Here is a 19488-nt window from a genome sequence, read left to right on the forward strand (position 1 = left end):
GAGTAGACACAACGTGCATTCATTCATTCAGCACACATTTATAAAAGGTCGACAGTGTGCCAGACCCCATACTAGGCACTAGGATTCAGTGGTGAACTAGCCTAGCCTGGTCCCTGTTCTTGTGGATCTTGAGAGTCAGAAAAGTGACAGACATAAAAAAAATAATGACACGTGCCCGATCTCGTCTGATCTCAGAAGCTAAGCCGGGTCGGGCCTGGTTAGTACTTGGATGGGAGATCACGTAGAAAGACCAGGTGCTGTAGGCAAAAAAAAAAAGACACAGGTACTTAAAAAATAACAATCGTGACAAGGTTCTATGAAGGACAAGTAAGGTCTGTTGAAGTGGGAAGGTACCTGTGATCTGTGGTGTTGGAGAAGAGGAACAGAAGAGGATACTGGGGCTTTTCCCATCCCCTCCTAGGGCAGTGGAGTAGAAAAGGGACCCAGACTCTTGCCAGCCTCAGAACAGCCCTACTCCTTTGCCCTTCACTGCTTGTTCATTTTGCAGGCCTCACGGGGGTCGTAATGCTCTTGGTCCTGGCCATCATGTACGTCTTCGCCTCCCACCACTTCCGCCGCCGCAGCTTCCGGGGCTTCTGGCTGACTCACCACCTCTACATTTCACTCTACGTCCTGGTGAGGGCTTTTGGCTCTAAGACAGGGTCTGGGCAAGATGATCCCAGAGAGGCAGTGAGGGCTGACACATCAGTTCTCCATCCCCTTAGTTATTTCAAGTATCCCCTTCATTTTTCACTTAAAAGGTGGAGATTATAGTATGGGACTCTCGAGTAGACCGACCCTAATATGCAGCACTTGGGAGATGGACTCCCTGGTGTGGGTTTTGCAGTAGCAGCCCTACCAGGCTGACCTACATTCCTTGTAAACACTCCCACATCATTCGTGCCCAGCCAATCTTTCCCCACTATGGGTGGCTGGTTTAGCTCCTGGATGGACAGCCTACACTCAAGGGAGCATGGCACACAGTGAGATCGGGATTGGATCTGTCTGTTGGAAGGATGCAGGAGTCTAAGCCTCAAGCTGGCCTCACACCCTGTTGTGGATGTGGTTGAGTCTGAACTGTACTTTTCACTCTATCCACTTTTTTTTCTCATCCTGTTTCCTAGGCTATTAGGCGGCAGCTAAATGCCACCTATAAAGTTAATAAGCGTGCTCAAAATGTCTTCACTTAGACTGTTGATAAAAAATGGATTTTTAAGATTCCATCTGTCCTCTTTCCCTCTCCTTAATCTGGACTCCTGCCTCCATCCCTTCTCCTGTACTGTTCCCTTCACCTTTCCCAGCTGATTTGCCATCAGCTGCTTCAGAACTGACTCTGATCTGTGCCCCTGTGTCATGACTGTGCTTGGCCTGCCTTTCTCATGGACACATGTAGTTCCCCAAAGGTCACCCTGACAGTCTTGTTTAGAAGCTGAACTAAGTCCCAAGGCTCCTAAATCCCCAACGGTGACAGCTTGGCTGCCAGCATTCAAAAAGCGCAGAGCCCATATGGCTTCCCTCTCTACCACCTAGCTCCAGGCAGAACTATGTGCAGGACTGCTCTTGTCCTGAAACAGACTGAGAGAACCCCTGTGGTCAGCCCTGCCTTCTCCCTAGTGCAGTTCTATCCTCACTGATTGGTAGGAAGGTCTGTTTCCATCTTGCCTAAGGCTCAGCACTTCACGGTTCTGAAGATGACTACCCCTCCTTGGCTTACGTTGTTTCGTAGAACTGATGATGTTTGTTTCCAAAGAAATCTCTCTCTTCTTTGGAAGCTGTGGCTAATTTATTCCTCCCTCTCTACCTTCTTAGTAATGGGTGGAGCCCTAGCAACCTGGGTTACTATTTCTATTAGGGGTAGAGGTGATGTTCTTGTTCCTGGTGAAAAAGCAGCTTCTTTGAACTAGATGGGAAACCCAGAAGAATAGCCAGACTGGCTCCCTGAAACCAAGACCCCTTTCTGATTTATCCCTAATTTGGGGGATCACTGGAGTTCAGAACTACCCTTCCTGCCAGTGAGGAAGTCAGCAGCTCAGAAAGGTGCAGGCTCCTCTCCTGGGCAACTTGGAAGTGTCTCCCCTGCGGGGAGATCAGGGCCCAAACCACCTGCTTCTTTACCATTTATTCCATTTGGCCACTTGACCTCAGGCAGAAAGAGAAGTTACAAGTAAAGGACTCAGTGTGGCGTAGGCCCTGAGGAAAGATGTCCAGGCTCCTGATCCAGGCTGGAGAGGGCGGGACGAGCACAGCAGAAGCTGAGCTGGCAGGATGCTCCCCCGGCTCCTCAGCCAACCATGAGTCTGCAGTGGCTTTGTGGTTTAAAAGTAGAGCCAACACCAAATGGAGTGTATAAACAAGGAACATGAAGTCACCCTGACATTGTTCTCAGCCTGGTTAGATGCTCAGAAAGCCTTGGGGTTGGGTGTGGGCTCCACAATGAAAGAGAAACCTGGGGAATCAGAGCCAGTTCAGAGGAGAGCCCAGAGAGTTTTAAGTTAGTCCTGTGGGGAAAGGCTCAAGAATTCAGAACACTCAGCTGGAGGAAGGAAGAGCTGAATGAGGAACCAGAGTTTAGTTTAACAATTTTGTGTTGAGGGTCTGTTCTGTCTTATCTCAGTGTTGCGCCCTGCAGAGGAAGGGGAGACTCTAAATTCTGCCCTCAGGAACTTAGGATTTGTTGTAGAGATAAGTGCCATGCATGTGAAATGCTCAAAATGAGCAGACAATACAGGATTAACTGTTGAGCCAAGTATTCCAAACAGTAAGTTACAAGAGCCCATTGAAGGGAGTTTTATTTGGGCCAAACTGGTTAGGGAAGACTTTGGGGAGAAGATGGGAATTGAGCCAAGCCCTAAGGAGAGATAAGCTAAGGTTTGACAGGGCAGAGTGGAAGCTGAATTGCATTCCAGGTACAAGGGAGGGAGGGCATGGGCACAGGTGCAGAGGTGGGAATGATGATAAAATATTCAGGGCACAGAGGAGACAGACCTAGCTGTGGATGGCCATAGGGCATTAGGTGGTGGCAAGCCAGACATGGTGAACCTGTGTGGGCTGGGCTGAAGCTGAGGGACTGTGACTCAGCTGAGAGGTCACGCCATATGGGAGAGCATAGAAAGAGCAGAGCAGAGAGGAAAGAAATAAGGCTTGGGTGACATGCAGGATTGGGGTGGGGAAAGGGACAGAGGCAGTGTAGGAGATGGAAAGTGAGTGGCTTGAGAGGGAAAGTAGAATGTTGTTGCAGAAGTAGCAAGGAGGGGGTGGTCACTATGCCACAGGCTGCTAAGGATGGGAGTGAAAGTGGTCTGAAAAGAGATCTTGGGCTTTGGCCATTCAGGAGCCTTCAGTGAGCAGGTCCTGAGAAGAGGTAGAGGCAGGAGCCAGGCTGACTAGACTCAGAGCAAGCAAGTGAGAAGAATGGGGCAAGTAGTGCCTGACCAGCTTGTTGGGAAAAGAGCCAGAACTGGACGATACCTATTAGTTATTTCATAGAAAAGAGGGATTGGTTATGTATTCTTAGACTCCGAAGGCGCATGATAAATTGGGGGAAACTCCTTTCATTGACTCAACTGTTATTGAGTGCCTACCGTGTGGCAGGCAGAAACTGCAAGGAGCTGAGAGTCTAGTGGCAAATAAAATGGACGCTGTCCCTACTCCTACAACAGTAAACATGTCAGTGAATGAAAAAACGAGATTATTATGGATGATGACAAGTGCTCTGACAGGAGTTAACCAGGAGATGTAAAAGAAGGGACTAATGGAAGCCCTGAGGAGATGGTGTTTCTGGTGAGACCTGAAAAATGAGATGGTGATAATCATGGGAAAAAAAAAACAAGGGAAAGGCATCCCCAGCAGAAGGAACGGCAGGTGCAAAAGTCCTGAAGCAGAAAAGATTTGCTATGTTTGAAGAAGAGAGAGAGAGAAATGCGGGTAGGCAGGGGCCAGAGCATCGCAAGGCCTTGTGGTGCAATGGGAAGTCCACTAAGGCTTTTTAGGCTGGGCATGACGTGATAAAACAAACTTTAAAAAGTCACACTGGCTGCCTTGAAGAGAATGGATTACAGTGGGGCAACCCAGTGGAGGACCAGTTAGGAGGCTACTACATGAGTGCAGGTGAGAGTCAACGTGGTTTGGTCTAGGATGACGTCAGAGAGATGCAAACAGTCTTGATGATCATGAATGCTTTGGAGGATGGGGTTGGGATTGGTTAAATTTTGGAGTCTGGAGGGAGCATGGCACACAGTGAGGTGGGGATTGGATGTGTCTGTTGGAAGGATGCAGGAGTCTAAGCCTCAAGCTGGCCTCACACCCTGTTGTGGATGTGGTTGAGTCTGAACTGTACTTTTCACTCTATCCAGCTCATCATCCATGGCAGCTTTGCTCTGATCCAGCTGCCCCGTTTCCACATCTTCTTCCTGGTCCCTGCACTAATCTATGGTGGGGACAAGCTGGTGAGCCTGAGCCGGAAGAAGGTGGAGATCAGCGTGGTGAAGGCAGAGCTGCTGCCTTCAGGTACAAGCCTAGTGGTTGTCAAGGAACCAGCTTGGTGGTACTAAGGAAGGTGACAGAGCAGGGGCAGAACCTGGGCCCCACAATCTCCTAGCCTGGCCCAATAGAGTTGGCAGGGGCTTTGGGGTATCAGGGACAAAAGAGCTGGTGAGAGAAACTCTTTGCCAGGGAACCTGAGCCTCTCTTACAACAAAGAGGAGGAGCCCAGGTCAGACTACCCCTTGCCCACTGACCACCATCCCCAGTGCTACTTAGCTCCTCTTCAGGGTAGACATGGAGGAGGGGAATGACTTCTGATTGTGAGGAGACCTCCCCTGTTATATTCCAGAAGCAGAGCTGAGGATGCAGGTGGGGGAACTCTCTAGAGGCCACAGTGTTGTTGTTGGGTTTAGGACAGCAGCCTCCCACCCATCTCCCCTCCTCAGGAGTGACCCACCTGCAGTTCCAGCGGCCCCAAGGCTTTGAATACAAGTCAGGACAGTGGGTGCGGATTGCCTGCCTGGCTCTGGGGACCACCGAGTACCACCCCTTCACGCTGACTTCCGCACCCCATGAGGACACGCTCAGCCTGCACATCCGGGCAGTGGGGCCCTGGACCACTCGCCTCAGGGAGATCTACTCACCCCCGACGGACAGCTGTGCCAGATACCCAAAGGTGCCCGGACCCAGGCCAGATGTGCCACATGCTCCCACATCCCTTTAGCAGGACTTATCCCTGTAGCACCAGACTCCTCACTGTGCTGCCACCCATCTAGAGACTGGTTGTTCCAGATAATGCCACAGTCCCCCACTTCCTCCTCATTCCATAAATCTACTTGCCTTTCTTTGCCATTTCTGGCTTCAGAACTATAGTGTTAGCTGAGCTTAACTCAAACCTACTCCCCCTCCCTGCAGCTGTACCTTGATGGACCATTTGGAGAGGGCCACCAGGAGTGGCATAAGTTTGAGGTGTCAGTGCTGGTAGGAGGAGGCATTGGGGTCACCCCCTTTGCCTCTATCCTCAAAGACCTGGTTTTCAAATCATCAGTCAGCCACCAAGTGTACTGTAAAAAGGTGAGTGCCCCCTCCACCGGCCAGCCCATGACCCTGCTTCCTATCACTATGTCCATCTATGCCTGTCTCTCCTGCCTCTGTTTTTGGTCTCCCTGCTCTGGGCAAGGCCAAGCTGCCCTGACCCTGGTAGGGGCCCGTGGGTGGAGGTGGTAGGATATCCCTGGACCCTACAGGTGAGAGTTGGTTTGTTGATTCTCCCAGGCTCCTTCCCTTAGTTATGGGTACCGCACATAAGATTTGCTTTTGGGAGTCTCTCTAGGCAGGGCTAGAGAGGGGTGAAGAAACCCATTCTCTCTTACAGTGGAGGCTAGCACTTGAGGCATTGTCAGGCTGGGAGATGGCAGGGTACACTTGGGGTGGGGCACAGGTGGAACTGGCTTTGTTCTCAAGATGAAGAGGATGGGAGGTGGCAAGGCAGGGCCGATGGGCATGGCTGAGTCCAGGAACACAGCCCAGGCCCTCAGGTTCCCTCCACTCTAGGCCCCTTCATCCTAGCCTGGGTCTGGTGGCAGGCCCCTGCTTGTCTCCTTAGGCCTGGCAGGTGAATCAGGGGTGCAGGAATGCAGCGGGCAGAAGCTCAACCTGTATAGGCTGTCAGCATTCAGAGAGTAACAGACAGCTCCCTGCTCTTCTGTCCATGCCAGCTCTGCCTTTGCTTCTCAACCCACACAGCTCCACTTCTCCCCATCAGGAACTGGAGATAGGTCTTCCCCATGGCAGCTTCCATCCTCCCAATTTCTGAGTCTATTTCTATCCCTTCCAGGCATCCAGCTGGGTCTTCCCTGAGGCTGCTCTGTCCATAGCAGGACTTTCTCCCTCTGGGCTAGGGTTGTTTGGGAGCCTAGCAGCCAGAGGAGAGATGACTGGAGGGAACAGCAGGGAAGGCTCAGTATGAAAAAGCTACTTCCCACCCCATCGGACCTTCGGCACTGAGAAAGTGTCCTTTCTCAGTGCTCCATGCTGTCATTCACTTATACTCCTCTATGCCCTCGGGCAACTCCATCTCCCGCCCCAGAGCCTGGACCTATGGCTCCACACACTCCAACTCCCCAGGCTGTCTGGGGAGAGGCACAAACTGGCTGAGACCAGAAGAGTTCTGTTGGGGTGGGATCCCTGGGATGCAGGGAGCCCGAGCTGAGCTGGGTCCTAAGCTCCAACCATGTGTCCCCAGATCTACTTCATCTGGGTAACACGGACCCAGCGGCAGTTCGAGTGGCTGGCTGACATCATCCGGGAGGTGGAGGAGAATGACTGCCAGGACCTGGTGTCCGTGCACATCTACATCACCCAGCTGGCTGAGAAGTTCGACCTCAGGACCACCATGCTTGTATGTCAGGGCCAGATGGGCAGGGCATCTTGGTGGGTGTGTGGATTGGCAGGGTAAGGCAGGATGGCCAGGGCAGGTGGGTGGACAGCCAGGCTCAGCTGGCAGGAGGCGCAGAGCTGGTGGCTCCAGTAGTCAGCCTCCAGCTCCTTCCCTACCCCAGGCTTTAGGCTGGCTTGGGCTAGGCACTAACCCTGACTGTCCTTGGCCTGACCTTCCCCTGTGCCCCCCAGTACATTTGTGAGAGGCACTTCCAGAAGGTGCTGAACCGGAGTCTGTTCACGGGCCTGCGCTCTGTCACCCATTTTGGCCGCCCCCCCTTCGAGTCTTTCTTCAACTCCCTGCAGGAGGTTCACCCACAGGTCAGTTCCCACCACATATCCAGGTTCTCTTCACTTTGTCATCTGGTGTCTGAGCAAAGCTCCCAAACCTGCTCCATCAGAGAAGAAATTGACTACTAATAAGAATCCATCCCCTGGGAGATTGGTGGAATAATGGAATGGGAAAGGAAAAGTGGGGGTCACTCTGAGAGTTTAAGGGAGGAAGCAGGTGACAGGGACCTGCCACTTCTGAAGCCATGATGTCTTGTTCAGAAGAAAGAGCTCAATAATTGTGCTAGCCCTCACCATAACCTCAGAGCTACCATTACCACTAACACTGAGCCAGGCCTCCTCCTGGACAGAGAGACAATCTTCACCATGAACACTGGGCAAACCACTGTTCTCATAAATACTGGGTTAGCCCTTAATGAGACACTGAGCTATCCCTCAACTTGAACATTGATTAACCCAGCCCCTATTAGAAACATTGATCTTGCACTTGAAATTTGCAAATGCCTTGGAGAGGGCAGAGGCTAGACCCACAGAGAGCAAGTCTACCAAAACTGAGTTAGACTAAACAACACTGAGTCGGCCCTCACCACATGGGAGCAAATCTTCATCAGGAACATGGAATGAGCCCTCATTAAGGACTCTTGATGGTCTGTAACATGGAGTTAGCCCTCCCTCTGAATACTGAGCTAGCTCTCACTTCTATCTCCCCCAACAGGTCCGGAAGGTCGGAGTGTTTAGCTGTGGCCCTCCTGGCATGACCAAGAATGTGGAAAAGGCCTGTCAGCTTATTAACAGGCAGGACCGGACTCATTTCTCTCACCATTATGAGAACTTCTAAGCCTCCTTGCCCAGGGGTTCCACCCACTACCCAGCTGAGAGGAGTTATGCGCTGCATCTCACTTTTGTGCTTCCTGTTTCTTGTTCCCTCAGCCTTCTCCCCATTCCCATCTCCCAATCTTGGTCCAGGTGGCCATCATCAGTCATCCCGTATGGGTTCAGAGACCTGCAGACTTGTAATGTCTCACAGCCTGGAGAAATTGGAGGCACTGTGTGGGGACTACAGGTTGGGAGCTATTATTGTTTTGAGGCAAAGTGACACCTCTTCTTCCAAACTAAGAAACTTCAAAAAATTGGAGCTGACAAGTGTGTGTGTGTGTGTGTGTGTGTGTGTGTGTGTGTGTGTGTGTATGGGGGCTATGAGCCTAAGGATGATGTGGGAGCTCATATGCTGTCATCTTAGAACCCTTCTCCCAAGTCCTCCCCTCCTCTGGGCTCCCCACTGTTGAAAGGGCTGGAAAATGCCTTGGAGGGGGTAGAGGCTGGACCCACAGAGAGTAATTTCTAGGAATTCCCTCAGCACCTCATTCTAACGGCACAATTGATCTTCTCTCTCAAGTTTTTAAACAGGTACTGTAGTCAGAACCTGGCCCGATATCTATGTAGTACTCTTCAGTCCTCCTCTACTCTTCCTACTGCATAGTCTCCTTTACAAGGAAACCCTCTGGGTTTCTTTATTCTGTCTCCAGGTGGGGTGGGTATTGGCAGAGGAAGCCACTCAACCAGCCAGCCGACCTAGGCCAGTGCAGACATTCCCTCTGAGCTTGCCAGTATCCGCTGAATAAAGAAACCCACTCAAGGCCAAGTGCCCCAGCTGGAGACCCCTTTCCTGGCTCAGGGGCACCCTTCCTGACAGAGGGCCTATCCAGGAGGCTAGTGTGAGGCTTCTGCAGCCTTATCATGAGGAGGAGAGTAGATATGGGGGGTTCTGGAGGTGGGCTGGGCACAAAGTGGGGTGGTGGGGTGAGACACAGCAGGCACCAGCAGGGAGGCAGAGTTGGTCTGGCCTGCTCCAGAACCTCGGTTATTCCCAGCTCTTCTCTGAGTAATGAGAGAGTTGAGCACCAGGTAGTGAGATGAGGGCTGCGAGGAGATAGATGAGCATATCACCTGTTTTCTCATCTGCAACATGACTGAATGCGCTCCAAGTCTACTTAAAGATAAGTCAACCTTCTGTGAGGGAATTTCTGAAGCAGTACCCGGTTTCAAGTGATCCTTTTTATTGTCCCTCACAGAATTCTAACATTTGTCAGATCACATATCCCCGATTTTGATAAAATATCCGCTGGATTAGAAAACCCAAAATCTTATGAGTCACACCACACTTGTGAGTTGCAGATTTAGGTACTAGAGGAAGTTATCCGACTGCCCTCCTAGGGCAGCCCCTTCGCCCCCCCAGGGTTTATGTTCAGCCCAACAGGGAGTTTCTGTTCAGGCTGCCAGTGAGAGCGAGAGGGAGTGACAGGAGTGACTTGAGAGCAGCTCCACCTGGCCGCCCAGTGGATATTCCCTGGCGCTGGGCCCACAGGCCGCGGCGGGTTCCAGCTGTGGCCGAGCGCAGGGGCGCAGGCCAGGCCACCGGTGGGTGTGGTCCCGTGCCCTGGGTCCGCAGTTAGGGACACGGCCAGCAGAGGGCGCGCGAGGCTGCCCTGCCCCCGCCTCCCTCGGCCGAGAGCGACAGCCGAAGGGAGGTCCAGGCCCAGTCCCGCAGGCTGCAGGTCCCCGGGTCTGATCCCGCCCTTCACGGCATGGGGGAGGCGCGGCAGGCCCCCATTTCCTCTGGAAAGGAAACGCAGTCGGCTGCGCCAGCTTTCGCGGCTCCGCGGGCGCGCGGCTTCCGCGTGGCAGGGCCGCCCCTCTCCCCGCGCCTGGCGCGCTGCCTCTTTGTCTCTCCGCGGCTCCCCTCCTCCCAGACAAATGGCTGTAGGCAGGAAATTGGACGCGCTCCTGGGGAGCCGCGCTCCTCGGCGCGGCGGGGAGGGGGCGCCGCGCGGCGGGCTGGCTACTGGGGGCCCCCAGCCGGGGCGGAGGCGGTGGGGGATGTTTTGACATCTCGTCAAAGGAAGGAACTTGATGCTTCGAAAGCGCTTTTCGCAGCCGGCCTGTGTCTGCTCTAGAGCTGATTTATAAACAGATCTGTGCTCGCTTCGCCGCTCCCCACCCCGTTACCCCTGGGGGCGGCGCTGGAGGAGCGGACGCCGCTGTGCCTGGCAGGACTGGTTTATTTATTGCCTCTGGCGGGGAGCCGGGGCAGCCCCGGGACCGCACACGTTCCCTTTGGCCGGAGCTCTTCCCCTCCTCTCCCCGCCCCAATGCCATCTCCATCCCAGGGGTCTGCCTTCCCCAAACCCCGCACCAGACTCGGCGGAGCCCGCGGGTGGTTTGGGGGTGGGGACGGAGAGCTGGTCAGGGCGCCCCGCGGGTCCACGTCCTGCTCCACCCCGCAGCGACCAAGGGAGAAGACGGTGGTGGGGAGGGGGGTCGCCCTAGGGGCGGAAAGGGGCTGGAGCTGCTATTCTTAAACTTAGGAGACCCGCGGTTCTGAAGCCCCCGTCCTCCAGGGGCTATCCTTTCTCCCCAAGGATTCCTCTCTCCTCAGCTCCAAACCACCTCTAACTCCAAGGCCCCAGTAGCCTTTTCCCTTTAGAAATAAATTAAAGAATCTCTGGCTTCCACTCGATCCCAGGAAAGGGGAAGAAGGGCTTGGGAGCTCATGTCCCCAGTAGGACGACAGCCCTCAGCCAGGGGACCGGCACAGGACTGGGTCCAAATCTGTCACAGTACCCCGGCCTCAGATCTACAGAGTCCGGATGGCCACGGGGTAGAGCAGGGACATGTGCTCAGCCCCCTTAATGGGCAGCTTGCGACTGGCGTAGTGGTGCACGATTTCAGGGACGCTGCTGAAGGGCGGGCTGTTCTGGCCCAGCACGTACTTGTGTTCCTTGGTCCGGGACAACTTCATGTGCATGAAGCCCTGACTGCTCCTGGGAAGAGGAGAGGAGAGGAGACCCTGATGAGTGGGAGCCCTCTCCAGTACTCCCCTCCCCCACCCCTGCAGCACTTGTTCCAAACCACCTGAGAGTGGAGGCAACCAAAAAGTAGAGAGAAGGAGGTGGAGATTGTATGAGTAGGTAGCAGTATACATTGCTTTGTGGTGAGGGCACGGGGTGTGCCAAGAATGTGTGCACAGTGACTGTACAGGGTGTGTGCAGGTGGAACCAATACCCCTCCCCACCACCCCAAATGCTAGTATCCAGGCCTTCCAGCCTATGTGGCCAGGGCTGCTTTACCCTCCTCTCTCTCTGAGCTGTTGGGGAGGACTCCTGTGAGGGGCTTCTAGTAACTCCTGTGGAGACACAGACACCTTCGGCAGGACAGTGTGTGGACAGATGTGACAACCAAGTGAATCTTTGTTGGAACTCTCTTTTGCGGACAAGAGGAGGGGGCAAGCTGCTCTGGAAGTCCCCTCCACCCCCATATCTGGGAATGCTTAGCTGCCTCTTCCTGGGGACATCCCTTCACTCTCTTGCTAACTGGGCCTTGGGCCAAGCCCCCACCTCATCTATCCAGCCCTTCAGCCTGGGATGACATCATCTGTGAGGCTGCAGTTCCATTCCCTCCCTCAGAGATGACACTCTCCAGTGCCTCTCCCATCTCCCCACCACAATCCAGGAAATCAGCATTAGTGCTTGGCCCTACCTACCAATAAGACAAGGACACCCATGTTCAGAGCTCTGGCCAGCTCCTAGAAGTCTGGGCACCCACAGTGTTAGAGTGTGGGGTGAGGCCCCAGCAAAAACATTTGTCCAAATTACCACAACCCTGGTTGGCCAGGCCGAAGGTCTGAAACTTACCCGCAAGCAAGGGGTCAGCACTGCTTGGGGGAGCCCTGAAGCCTGAGTACTTATCTCTGCTGGTCATAGCCTACTTAGGGACAAGGACAGGGCTCAGAAGCAGGTAGGACTAGTAAGGGGGCCGACTCATGGTGAGGCCCCCACCATTTAGAGGTGAAGCTGGCAAACCTCCTCACTTGCATCTCCTGCCTGAGTACATAGAGGGCTCTGACAACCTATTTCACTAGGCCCACCAAAGAGCCAGTGGGGAGAGTGGGGAGACTGAAGAAAGGAAAGAGATGGGAAGGAAAAACAGGCCCTTAACTCTGTCCTTCCCTCCCCTCCCCAGTGCCCTAAAGCCTGCTGGGGACCCCACGCCTGGGTGTGTATGTCAGGGCGTGGGGCCATCCTTCATCTGTAGGTCTGAGATAACAGGCTGAGGCTGACAGTGACCACACAGACCCTGGGGTAAGGAGCCAAGGGCCTGAGGGAAATGAACACTCCCTGGGGCTGCAGAAAGAAGAGGCAGTGAGTGGTCGCCCTCCCCTGTCTGCTCTATGCCAAGGCCCAGGTCCAAGGCTGTGGGCAGTAGCATAGGCCCTGCCTTCTCTCACCCTTTTGAAGTTTCCGGACAGCTCCCTCCCCACTGTTCACTTGGGAGAATCACCTCTCCTGAAAACCATTATATTTTCTCCTTGAGGGACAGATCTGGCCAAAAAGGGCAACAAGTGGCCAGAGACCAGAGTTGGAAACTGAGAGTTCAGCCTCCCCTGGATAACTGACCTGGGACCAAGTCCCAAGGGTCTATGAGGACACAGTAGAACCCCTGCCAGACCCTCAGGGAACGGGGGTGGGACTAGCTGGGCCGCAGGGCCAGGGCTGGCCTGGCTTTTGGAGGAAGCTGTTTAATTACCAGTGAAAGCCCTTCCATTACAGAGAGAAGAGAAACCATAATTGCATTTCAGAGAAGCCATTTATATGCAAACGAGGCTCTGGCAGACAAAGCTGGCGGGGCCAGATCAGCCACGGCTGGAGTGGTGTGTCCAGGCCTGCCTACCACTTTACTCCTCACACCAAGGCAGGGCTCCAGCTCTGCTCTGCTCAGCGAGCCAGGCCCCTGCCGTTTACCCTTGCGCTGGACTGTTCCAGACTTCATGAAGGGTAGAGCTGTGCAATGGAACAGTGTGGTTATTACAGTCAGACTGAGCTGGGTTCAAATCCTGTTTCTGGAACTTTATTAGCTGGTGGCCTTGAGCAAGTCACATATCTCTTTGAATCTATTTTCTATTTATAAAAAATAGATTGATCTTGCAGGATGGTAGTTCATTTGGGGATGTTGTATATGATACTTGGCACACAGTAGTTGCTCCATGAATCTTAACTACAGTTTTTAAAGCAATACACATCCCTAAGTTATGTAAATCAAATTTCTGACGGATGAATTTTTCCTAAATGCTTTAATTTTATGAGAATTCACAGACTCCCAGAGTATGAGAACTGGAAGAAATCTAGGAGGTAACCATCAATGTACTTTGCAATGGAGGAAACCAAGGCCCCGAGAGGTTAAGTGATTTGCCTAGGGTCACATCGCTAGTTTTATTAAATCTAAGAATAAACCTCAGGTTATGACTATAGTGTGGCGATTTTTCCCATTATCTTTTAGTGAGGCTGAATAATTATCTTCAAATGTATCTGTTTAGTAGTCCCAAATTTCCATGTATTGGATTTGTTTGAAGTGGAGGTACACCTGTACTCTAATGCCCCCAGAAAATGTGGTAGGAAGTGGTACAGATTCCCCAGTAGTGGTGGGGGGATGTGAATGGACATTCCACTTTGATAGGCTGCCATGTGGGGTGCAGACTCTGCCAGGGGAAACTCCTGGTTGCCAAGGAGAGGACTTGCCATCCTGCCCGAAGAGCCTGGGAGACTCATGCTGGCCTGTGTATGTCTGCTCTCAGGGAAGAAGGCTAATGGAAAGGGAGGGCCCTGCCCGCTCTTCCCCCCCTCGCCCCTCCCCTTCCAGGAGTCTTTAGAGCTCAGCTGTAAGCCTCTAGCACCCAGATCTCCTGCCTACTTCTTCAGAGTGAACAAGACAGCTTTGTGTCTACTGCTATGCCCTCCTACCAGGACCCAGTGTCCGTCTTACCCCGTAGATCCTCTCAGACAAAGTTCTTATCTCCTTGATGTGCTTCTAGAACATCTTGGATTTCCATTAATAATGATGATGGTGATAATTTGAGCACTTAGCATCACGCTAAGTGGCTGCCATACATTATTTCATTTAATCCTTCCCTATAAGGTAGATATTATTATTCCCCCATTTTGTAAGTAAGGAAACTGAGGCCCAGAGAGGTTCAGAGGGACCCAGGCTACAAAGCCAGTAAGTGACAGAACCCTTCTGAAGCAGACACTGTAGCTCAACTGTTTCCTGAAGGGACTGTGAGCTCCTTGGGAGCAGTGGCTGAACTCAGACCTCTCTAGGTCTCCAGGGCAGACCCACAGTGGGCAAATGTTCATGGAGGATGGGGTTCTTCCCAGCTTGGCGGGGCATGGAAGGAATATTGGAGTTTCCTGTCCTCCCCTTGGTCCCCTTGGCTAATCCTGCCTAAAGCTGCCAGCCAGCCCACACCACTCACTTGAGGGACAGGGAGAAGTCATTCTTGCTGGTCTCACTGTTGCGCACCAGGTAGCTGGCCTCTTTGCAGAGCCGGAGCAGGTTCTCGGCATCTGTTCGACTGATGGCCCCATGGTACCAGCTGAGGACAAGAGAGAGGAAGGCAGCCATCTCTGCTGGGTCCCTCGCTGTCCAGGCCCACCCATTCTGGGTGTCCCCTGTAGGCAAGCCAGTGCCAGGAGGGGAAGGGAGGGGAGAGAGTCCCCAATTGGACAACAGACACTCACACCTGGTTTTCCAGAGGCAGTGCTGGGTCTGTCCACTCCCCCAGGGGGCTGCTGGGCTCCACACTTAGGGGCTTGGATGACTTGGGGTTCCCTGCAGAGAGTCGGGGAGGTAGCCGCCCCTTCTCCTCCCGGCCGGGTGACAGGCAGCTCTTCTCAGATCCTTCAAACTGGGCTGTGGGGAACATACTAGTCACAGACTCTGAGGACCTTAGAGGTAGAGCTTTATAGAATAGTCAGTGTCCCATACCCATTTCTTGCCAAAAGGGGTCAAAGGCATGTACAGAAGCACAGAACATGCTCATAGGCCTGACTGGCTCTAGGGACGGAATCCTGGGTCCATTCTCCTGTTGCAATGGGGGTGGGGCTCAACCTTCCCGTGCCATACAGGGCTTCCCAGTCGTCATACTGTGGGAGAGGAGGGGCGAAGAGCAACAAGAGAAACCACTTAAGCTTCTCCCTCTGGAGCAGCTGACTGCTTTCCCCTATTCCATCCCCCACAGGGTGGCTTCAGCACTGATAATATTGTTTCTTTCTCCTCCTCAGAGTTCATTACTGTTCTCAAAATCACCCTGCCAAGCCATTCTGTAGAAATGACTTATCGATCTGAGAACAATTATCTGATTCCCCTTGGTGCCATCCTGACAGGCTAATCCTGACCAAAGCCGCCAGCCGGCCCGCCCCTCCCCAACCCCAAGGTCGCTGCCCACAGGCTTTCCTCCCTCATCCACAGAAGCCCAGCGGAGGTGGCTCTGCCCTCCCTGACTGCTGAGCCTGCACACATGGGAGGGCTGAAGCCCGGGGGCCACATGGGCATAGGCACATATGCACAGGTGACAGAGACCTCTTTCATCCTGTATTTACAAAATACCCACACGTTTAGGTACAAACAGGTGCTCATGCCTGTGCATGCATGCACGGATGCACGCACATACCCTTGGCTGCCCATTCTGGGTCAAACTGAATGTAGATGAAGTGTTCAGTGCCTTCTTTCTCCCCATTTGGACTCTTTTTATCTCTTTGCAGCACTTTCAAGCCCTTATTGTTTTTCAAACACCAGATGCAAGGATAAGATCCTTTTCTTTACTCTCAAGAGTTAGACACTTCTTGTGCTGGCTAGCATCACGCACACCTCAGAAGTTATTTGCACTGCTGAAGGATCTGGTTGGGCAAAGCTCTACCCAAAGAAATGAATTTAGAATAGTGAATTTTTGTGGTATGGTGGGGAAGGCATTTGGAAGGGGCCTACCTTAGGAGACACCCTCCTCATACCTTTAGGGGAGGAAGGATTGTTTACTTTGTCCTTTCCTCTTCCCCTAGGATGACAGGGATTCTTTCTGGGTTCCCCAAACCCTGCCCCACCTCTTGGCTCCTCTAACCCAAGCCCACAGGGCTTGAGGGGTGAGAGGACACATCATCCTGGCCAGCCCCCACAGGACCCACCGCTGCCGTCCTCCAGGCTGGGCTCGGGGAGGGGTGAGGCTGGACCGGAGATGTCCCTGTCCCCGTCGGGCAGGGAGGGGCTGCTGTCCAGCTGTCCCACCGGTGGAGGCCAAGGGAGGTCTTTGATGACCTTAATGTCAACTGGAGCCAGTAGCAGCAGGGAGAAGAGAGACAGACAGGGACAGAGACAGAGACAGGGACAGAGAGAGGCAGAGGTTGAGACACTAAAACCCAAAGCCAGGACACAGGACAGCCTAGAAAGGAGGAGGGTCAGAGCAGAGGCAGGGCTGGTTGGGAACAGGACTCTCAGAGGACTGGGAAGAACCACATTGACCACACACCGGGCTGGCCTGGTCAAAGGGTGGGAGGCTCAGGTGGCAAACAGCAGGATGCAAGGTCTTGCTCTGCCAACCTTTTGGATCCCCTTCATTTGACCTCTCACAAGCCTCCAGGGGCCAGAGAGACCAGGAAAGATGGAAAAGAGGGACAAGGAGCTACCCACACCTCCCAGCACCACACCCAAGTTCCCTCAGCCTCCCAGAACCCCCAGCCTTGCCTTCCTTCTTCCTTTTCACACAGCCTGAGACAGCCCAGCTTCAGGCTGTCAGCTCATGTGGGGGCAGATGTTTTATTGAAATTTACCCCCACACCCTAAATCCTGAGTCTTGCCAATTAGAAGAGTGATGCCACTGGCGGCTGCAGGACTGCTAACAAGGTTTCCTAATGACGAGCATAGATTTTCCCATTAAGCAATCCAAACAGTATTGATTCTCCAAGGAGACTTCTGGAGATAAACGGCCCATCCTCAATGGTACGTGCTTTACAGGAAACAAATTAGAAACCTGTGGTTTCTCAGTCTGGCTGCTAGAGTAGGGGGGACGGAGCAAAGAGCTGGGTCCAGCTCCAAGATGAGATCTTGCCCAATGAGGAGCGAGGGGGACTTGAGAGTGGAAATGAGGTCTAATGGCATTTAAGTCCTTTATGTTCTCACTGAATCAAGGATCCAGGACCTAAAGCCATCTCCATACTCTAGGCTCTTGCACCCCGAACATAAACCACCAAGACATTCTTCTCTCTGTTGGACTCTAGGCCTAGGATGGCAACTGGGGTGCTTGGTATAGGAGAAACAGATACTCATTCAACAAAAGAGATTTCTCACAGCCTCCCTCTCCCCACTGGTTCCTGCTCCTCAGAAATCCCTCTAGGAGTAGGCACTCTGGTCTGGCATGGCCTACCACTGGGAGACACAGCCCTCTGACTCAGGGCTGGTATCTCTAAAGGTTATATACACAGCTGTTTTCATTGTCTGGAGTGTTAAATGCCTTCTTTTGTTAAGTGTATTTAACACATGCCACAAGTTTTACTATTTTGTTTGGAAGTCTTTATTTTTAAATATACTCAGCCCCTCAAAAGGCGGAAGTGGCCCAAGCCTCTTTGCCTCCAAGAGACGGTGATGCAGAGGGACACCTTCATCCTTCTTTTGTGCCCATTCCCTGACCCCTCACACATCACAGTGTCCGCACTGCCCAACCCATGGCTCTCCGTGGTGCAGATTCAACTATACTTCCCTTGAACCCAGCTCCTGGGCCTCCCCCAGCCCGAGACTCCACTCCTTCCATTCCCTAGAGCCTGGACAGCAGCTCAGAGGCACCAGCAGGCCTGCCCTCTCCACTGAAGACTCACCGGCAAAGGCTTTGGAAATGCGCTCCTTCTTCCACTCCCAGGGCTGGTCATACTCCTCAGGGGGCCTCTCGTCATCCTCCGGCAGGCGGGATTCCCGGGGCCAGGGGGCCCCCTCACCCTCTGGGGTGGCCCCCTCCTCCTCTGGCTCATAGGGTGTATCATACAGAGGCAGGGGCTGAGCTGCTGTCTCCTTGGAGCCCCGAATCTCTGCCAGGGCAAGGCAGGAGGGAGGTGTGAGAGCAGCTCCAGCTGCCTGGCTCAACTCCTCTGGCAGTGCTCCCCAGCAATGAGTCAAGCCTACTTCAGAGGAGATGCAGCTGGCCCAGTGGGCCACACGTCCAGAGTCCCTCTCCTTCAAAACACTTCTGGGGTTCCTAAAGCATGGGACCCAGCAGGGGCAGGGGCAGAGAGGCACCAGAGTGAAATACAAAAAGATCTTGCAATGGCCAGCAAGGGCTGGGGAGCTAATGCTTACACACTGAGGATACTGAGGCAGGGTCCTCCCTTAGTCCATCTCCTCCTTGCTACCCAGATCCATTTAGTCCCTTGTGTCCCAAGTGAAACCATTTCACCATCAGAAAATCCTTCTTTGTTGCTCAGATACTGCTGAACACCCCTCCTTGAAACTGTCCCCTTTGACGAGTCATTTTCATGGACTGTCCTCCTCTCTGATCACCCCTATTTGGTCCCTTTCCCTGGATCCTCTCTTGGTCTCTGCTTCCCAGGGCCAAGTCTTATTCATTTCTCCCAGCCCTCACTCCTTGAACTACTTGCCCAGTCTCATGGTACCCTTTGCATCTGTTTCCAATTGCCATAAAGATGTTTCACTTTGATGTTTCAAATCCATCACTTTCCCCAAAAGTGCTTCTAGTCTGTTCTGTGATTCTGTTTTTGGGATCACTGATCCCAGTGAAAATCTGATAAAAGCTATGGAGTTCCCCAGAAAAATGTGCAAATTTTCTCATCGATTCCAGGGCACTCATGGACCTCCCTAGGGTGCCCTCTGACCTAATAAGGTAGCCATCCTCTCACTTTCCCTATTTCTCTTCACTATCCTTTCTCTCCTTGGCCATCCTTCATTCTCTGAGTCCCATCTGCCAATGCCTGATGACTTTCACCTTCATCTCTCTATATCTAGATTACTGCTAGGGCGAATCTTCATTCTTCAGGCTCCTGTTTCATGAGCTCCATGGACTGACACTCCTGACCAGTCCTGACCAGTGGATGTGTACTCTCTTTCTCAGATCTGCTTTCTTACAGAGAGGACCTTCTGGTTCTTTCTCCTCCCACCCTGTGCAGGGGCCTACAGCTGTCTTATGTGATCCAAGCCTGAGTGGACGAGTATAATTCTGTGGTGAAGTATTAAGAAGCCCATTGTGGTAACACAGCTAAGTAATGTTCTCCAATCTACTTTATCAGTAATAAAGTTGACATCGTTATCTCCATCTGTCTGTTTCTTTGATCTCATTTCTCAATTATTTCCAAGCTCCAGAGGGGAAGAAAGGGGTGTTAATTATTGGTTTCTTAAAGTCTCAGCAATTTCCACAAAAGCCTGTGAACTCATCTTTCTGATGCTCAGTTC

At 52.8% G+C, this 19488-nt stretch overlaps 2 protein-coding genes across 6 annotated transcripts in view; one reads left to right on the top strand and one right to left on the bottom strand.

Annotated features, from left to right (window-relative positions):
• DUOX1 (dual oxidase 1) overlaps nucleotides 1-8333 on the top strand; it is a 33161-nt gene extending 24828 nt beyond the window's left edge. Inside the window, exons 28-34 of the mRNA XM_011355049.2 lie at nucleotides 509-636; nucleotides 4353-4506; nucleotides 4929-5158; nucleotides 5398-5556; nucleotides 6728-6883; nucleotides 7114-7242; nucleotides 7928-8333. Of these exons, the coding sequence (XP_011353351.1) occupies nucleotides 509-636; nucleotides 4353-4506; nucleotides 4929-5158; nucleotides 5398-5556; nucleotides 6728-6883; nucleotides 7114-7242; nucleotides 7928-8050 (1079 nt within the window). The 3' untranslated portion in view covers nucleotides 8051-8333. The remainder of the gene's footprint in view (nucleotides 1-508; nucleotides 637-4352; nucleotides 4507-4928; nucleotides 5159-5397; nucleotides 5557-6727; nucleotides 6884-7113; nucleotides 7243-7927) is intronic.
• A 919-nt stretch (nucleotides 8334-9252) lies between these two features.
• The window catches only part of SHF (Src homology 2 domain containing F), a 21817-nt gene continuing 11581 nt past the window's right edge, over nucleotides 9253-19488 (bottom strand). Inside the window, exons 3-7 of one of the 5 annotated variants that reach the window (XM_011355054.2) lie at nucleotides 17907-18113; nucleotides 16224-16364; nucleotides 14784-14955; nucleotides 14519-14638; nucleotides 9253-11033 (exon numbers count right to left, since the gene is read on the bottom strand). In XM_011355054.2, coding sequence (XP_011353356.1) covers nucleotides 10847-11033; nucleotides 14519-14638; nucleotides 14784-14955; nucleotides 16224-16364; nucleotides 17907-18113 — 827 coding nt within the window. In that variant the 3' untranslated portion in view covers nucleotides 9253-10846. Of the gene's footprint in view, nucleotides 11034-14518; nucleotides 14715-14783; nucleotides 14956-16223; nucleotides 16365-17906; nucleotides 18114-19488 lie in introns of all 5 variants that reach the window. The other 4 variants (XM_011355050.2, XM_011355051.2, XM_011355052.2 and 1 more) reach the window with 4 other exon arrangements.

Source organism: Pteropus vampyrus, unplaced genomic scaffold (assembly GCF_000151845.1).
Source record: "Pteropus vampyrus isolate Shadow unplaced genomic scaffold, Pvam_2.0 Scaffold19, whole genome shotgun sequence".
NCBI lineage: Eukaryota > Metazoa > Chordata > Mammalia > Chiroptera > Pteropodidae > Pteropus > Pteropus vampyrus.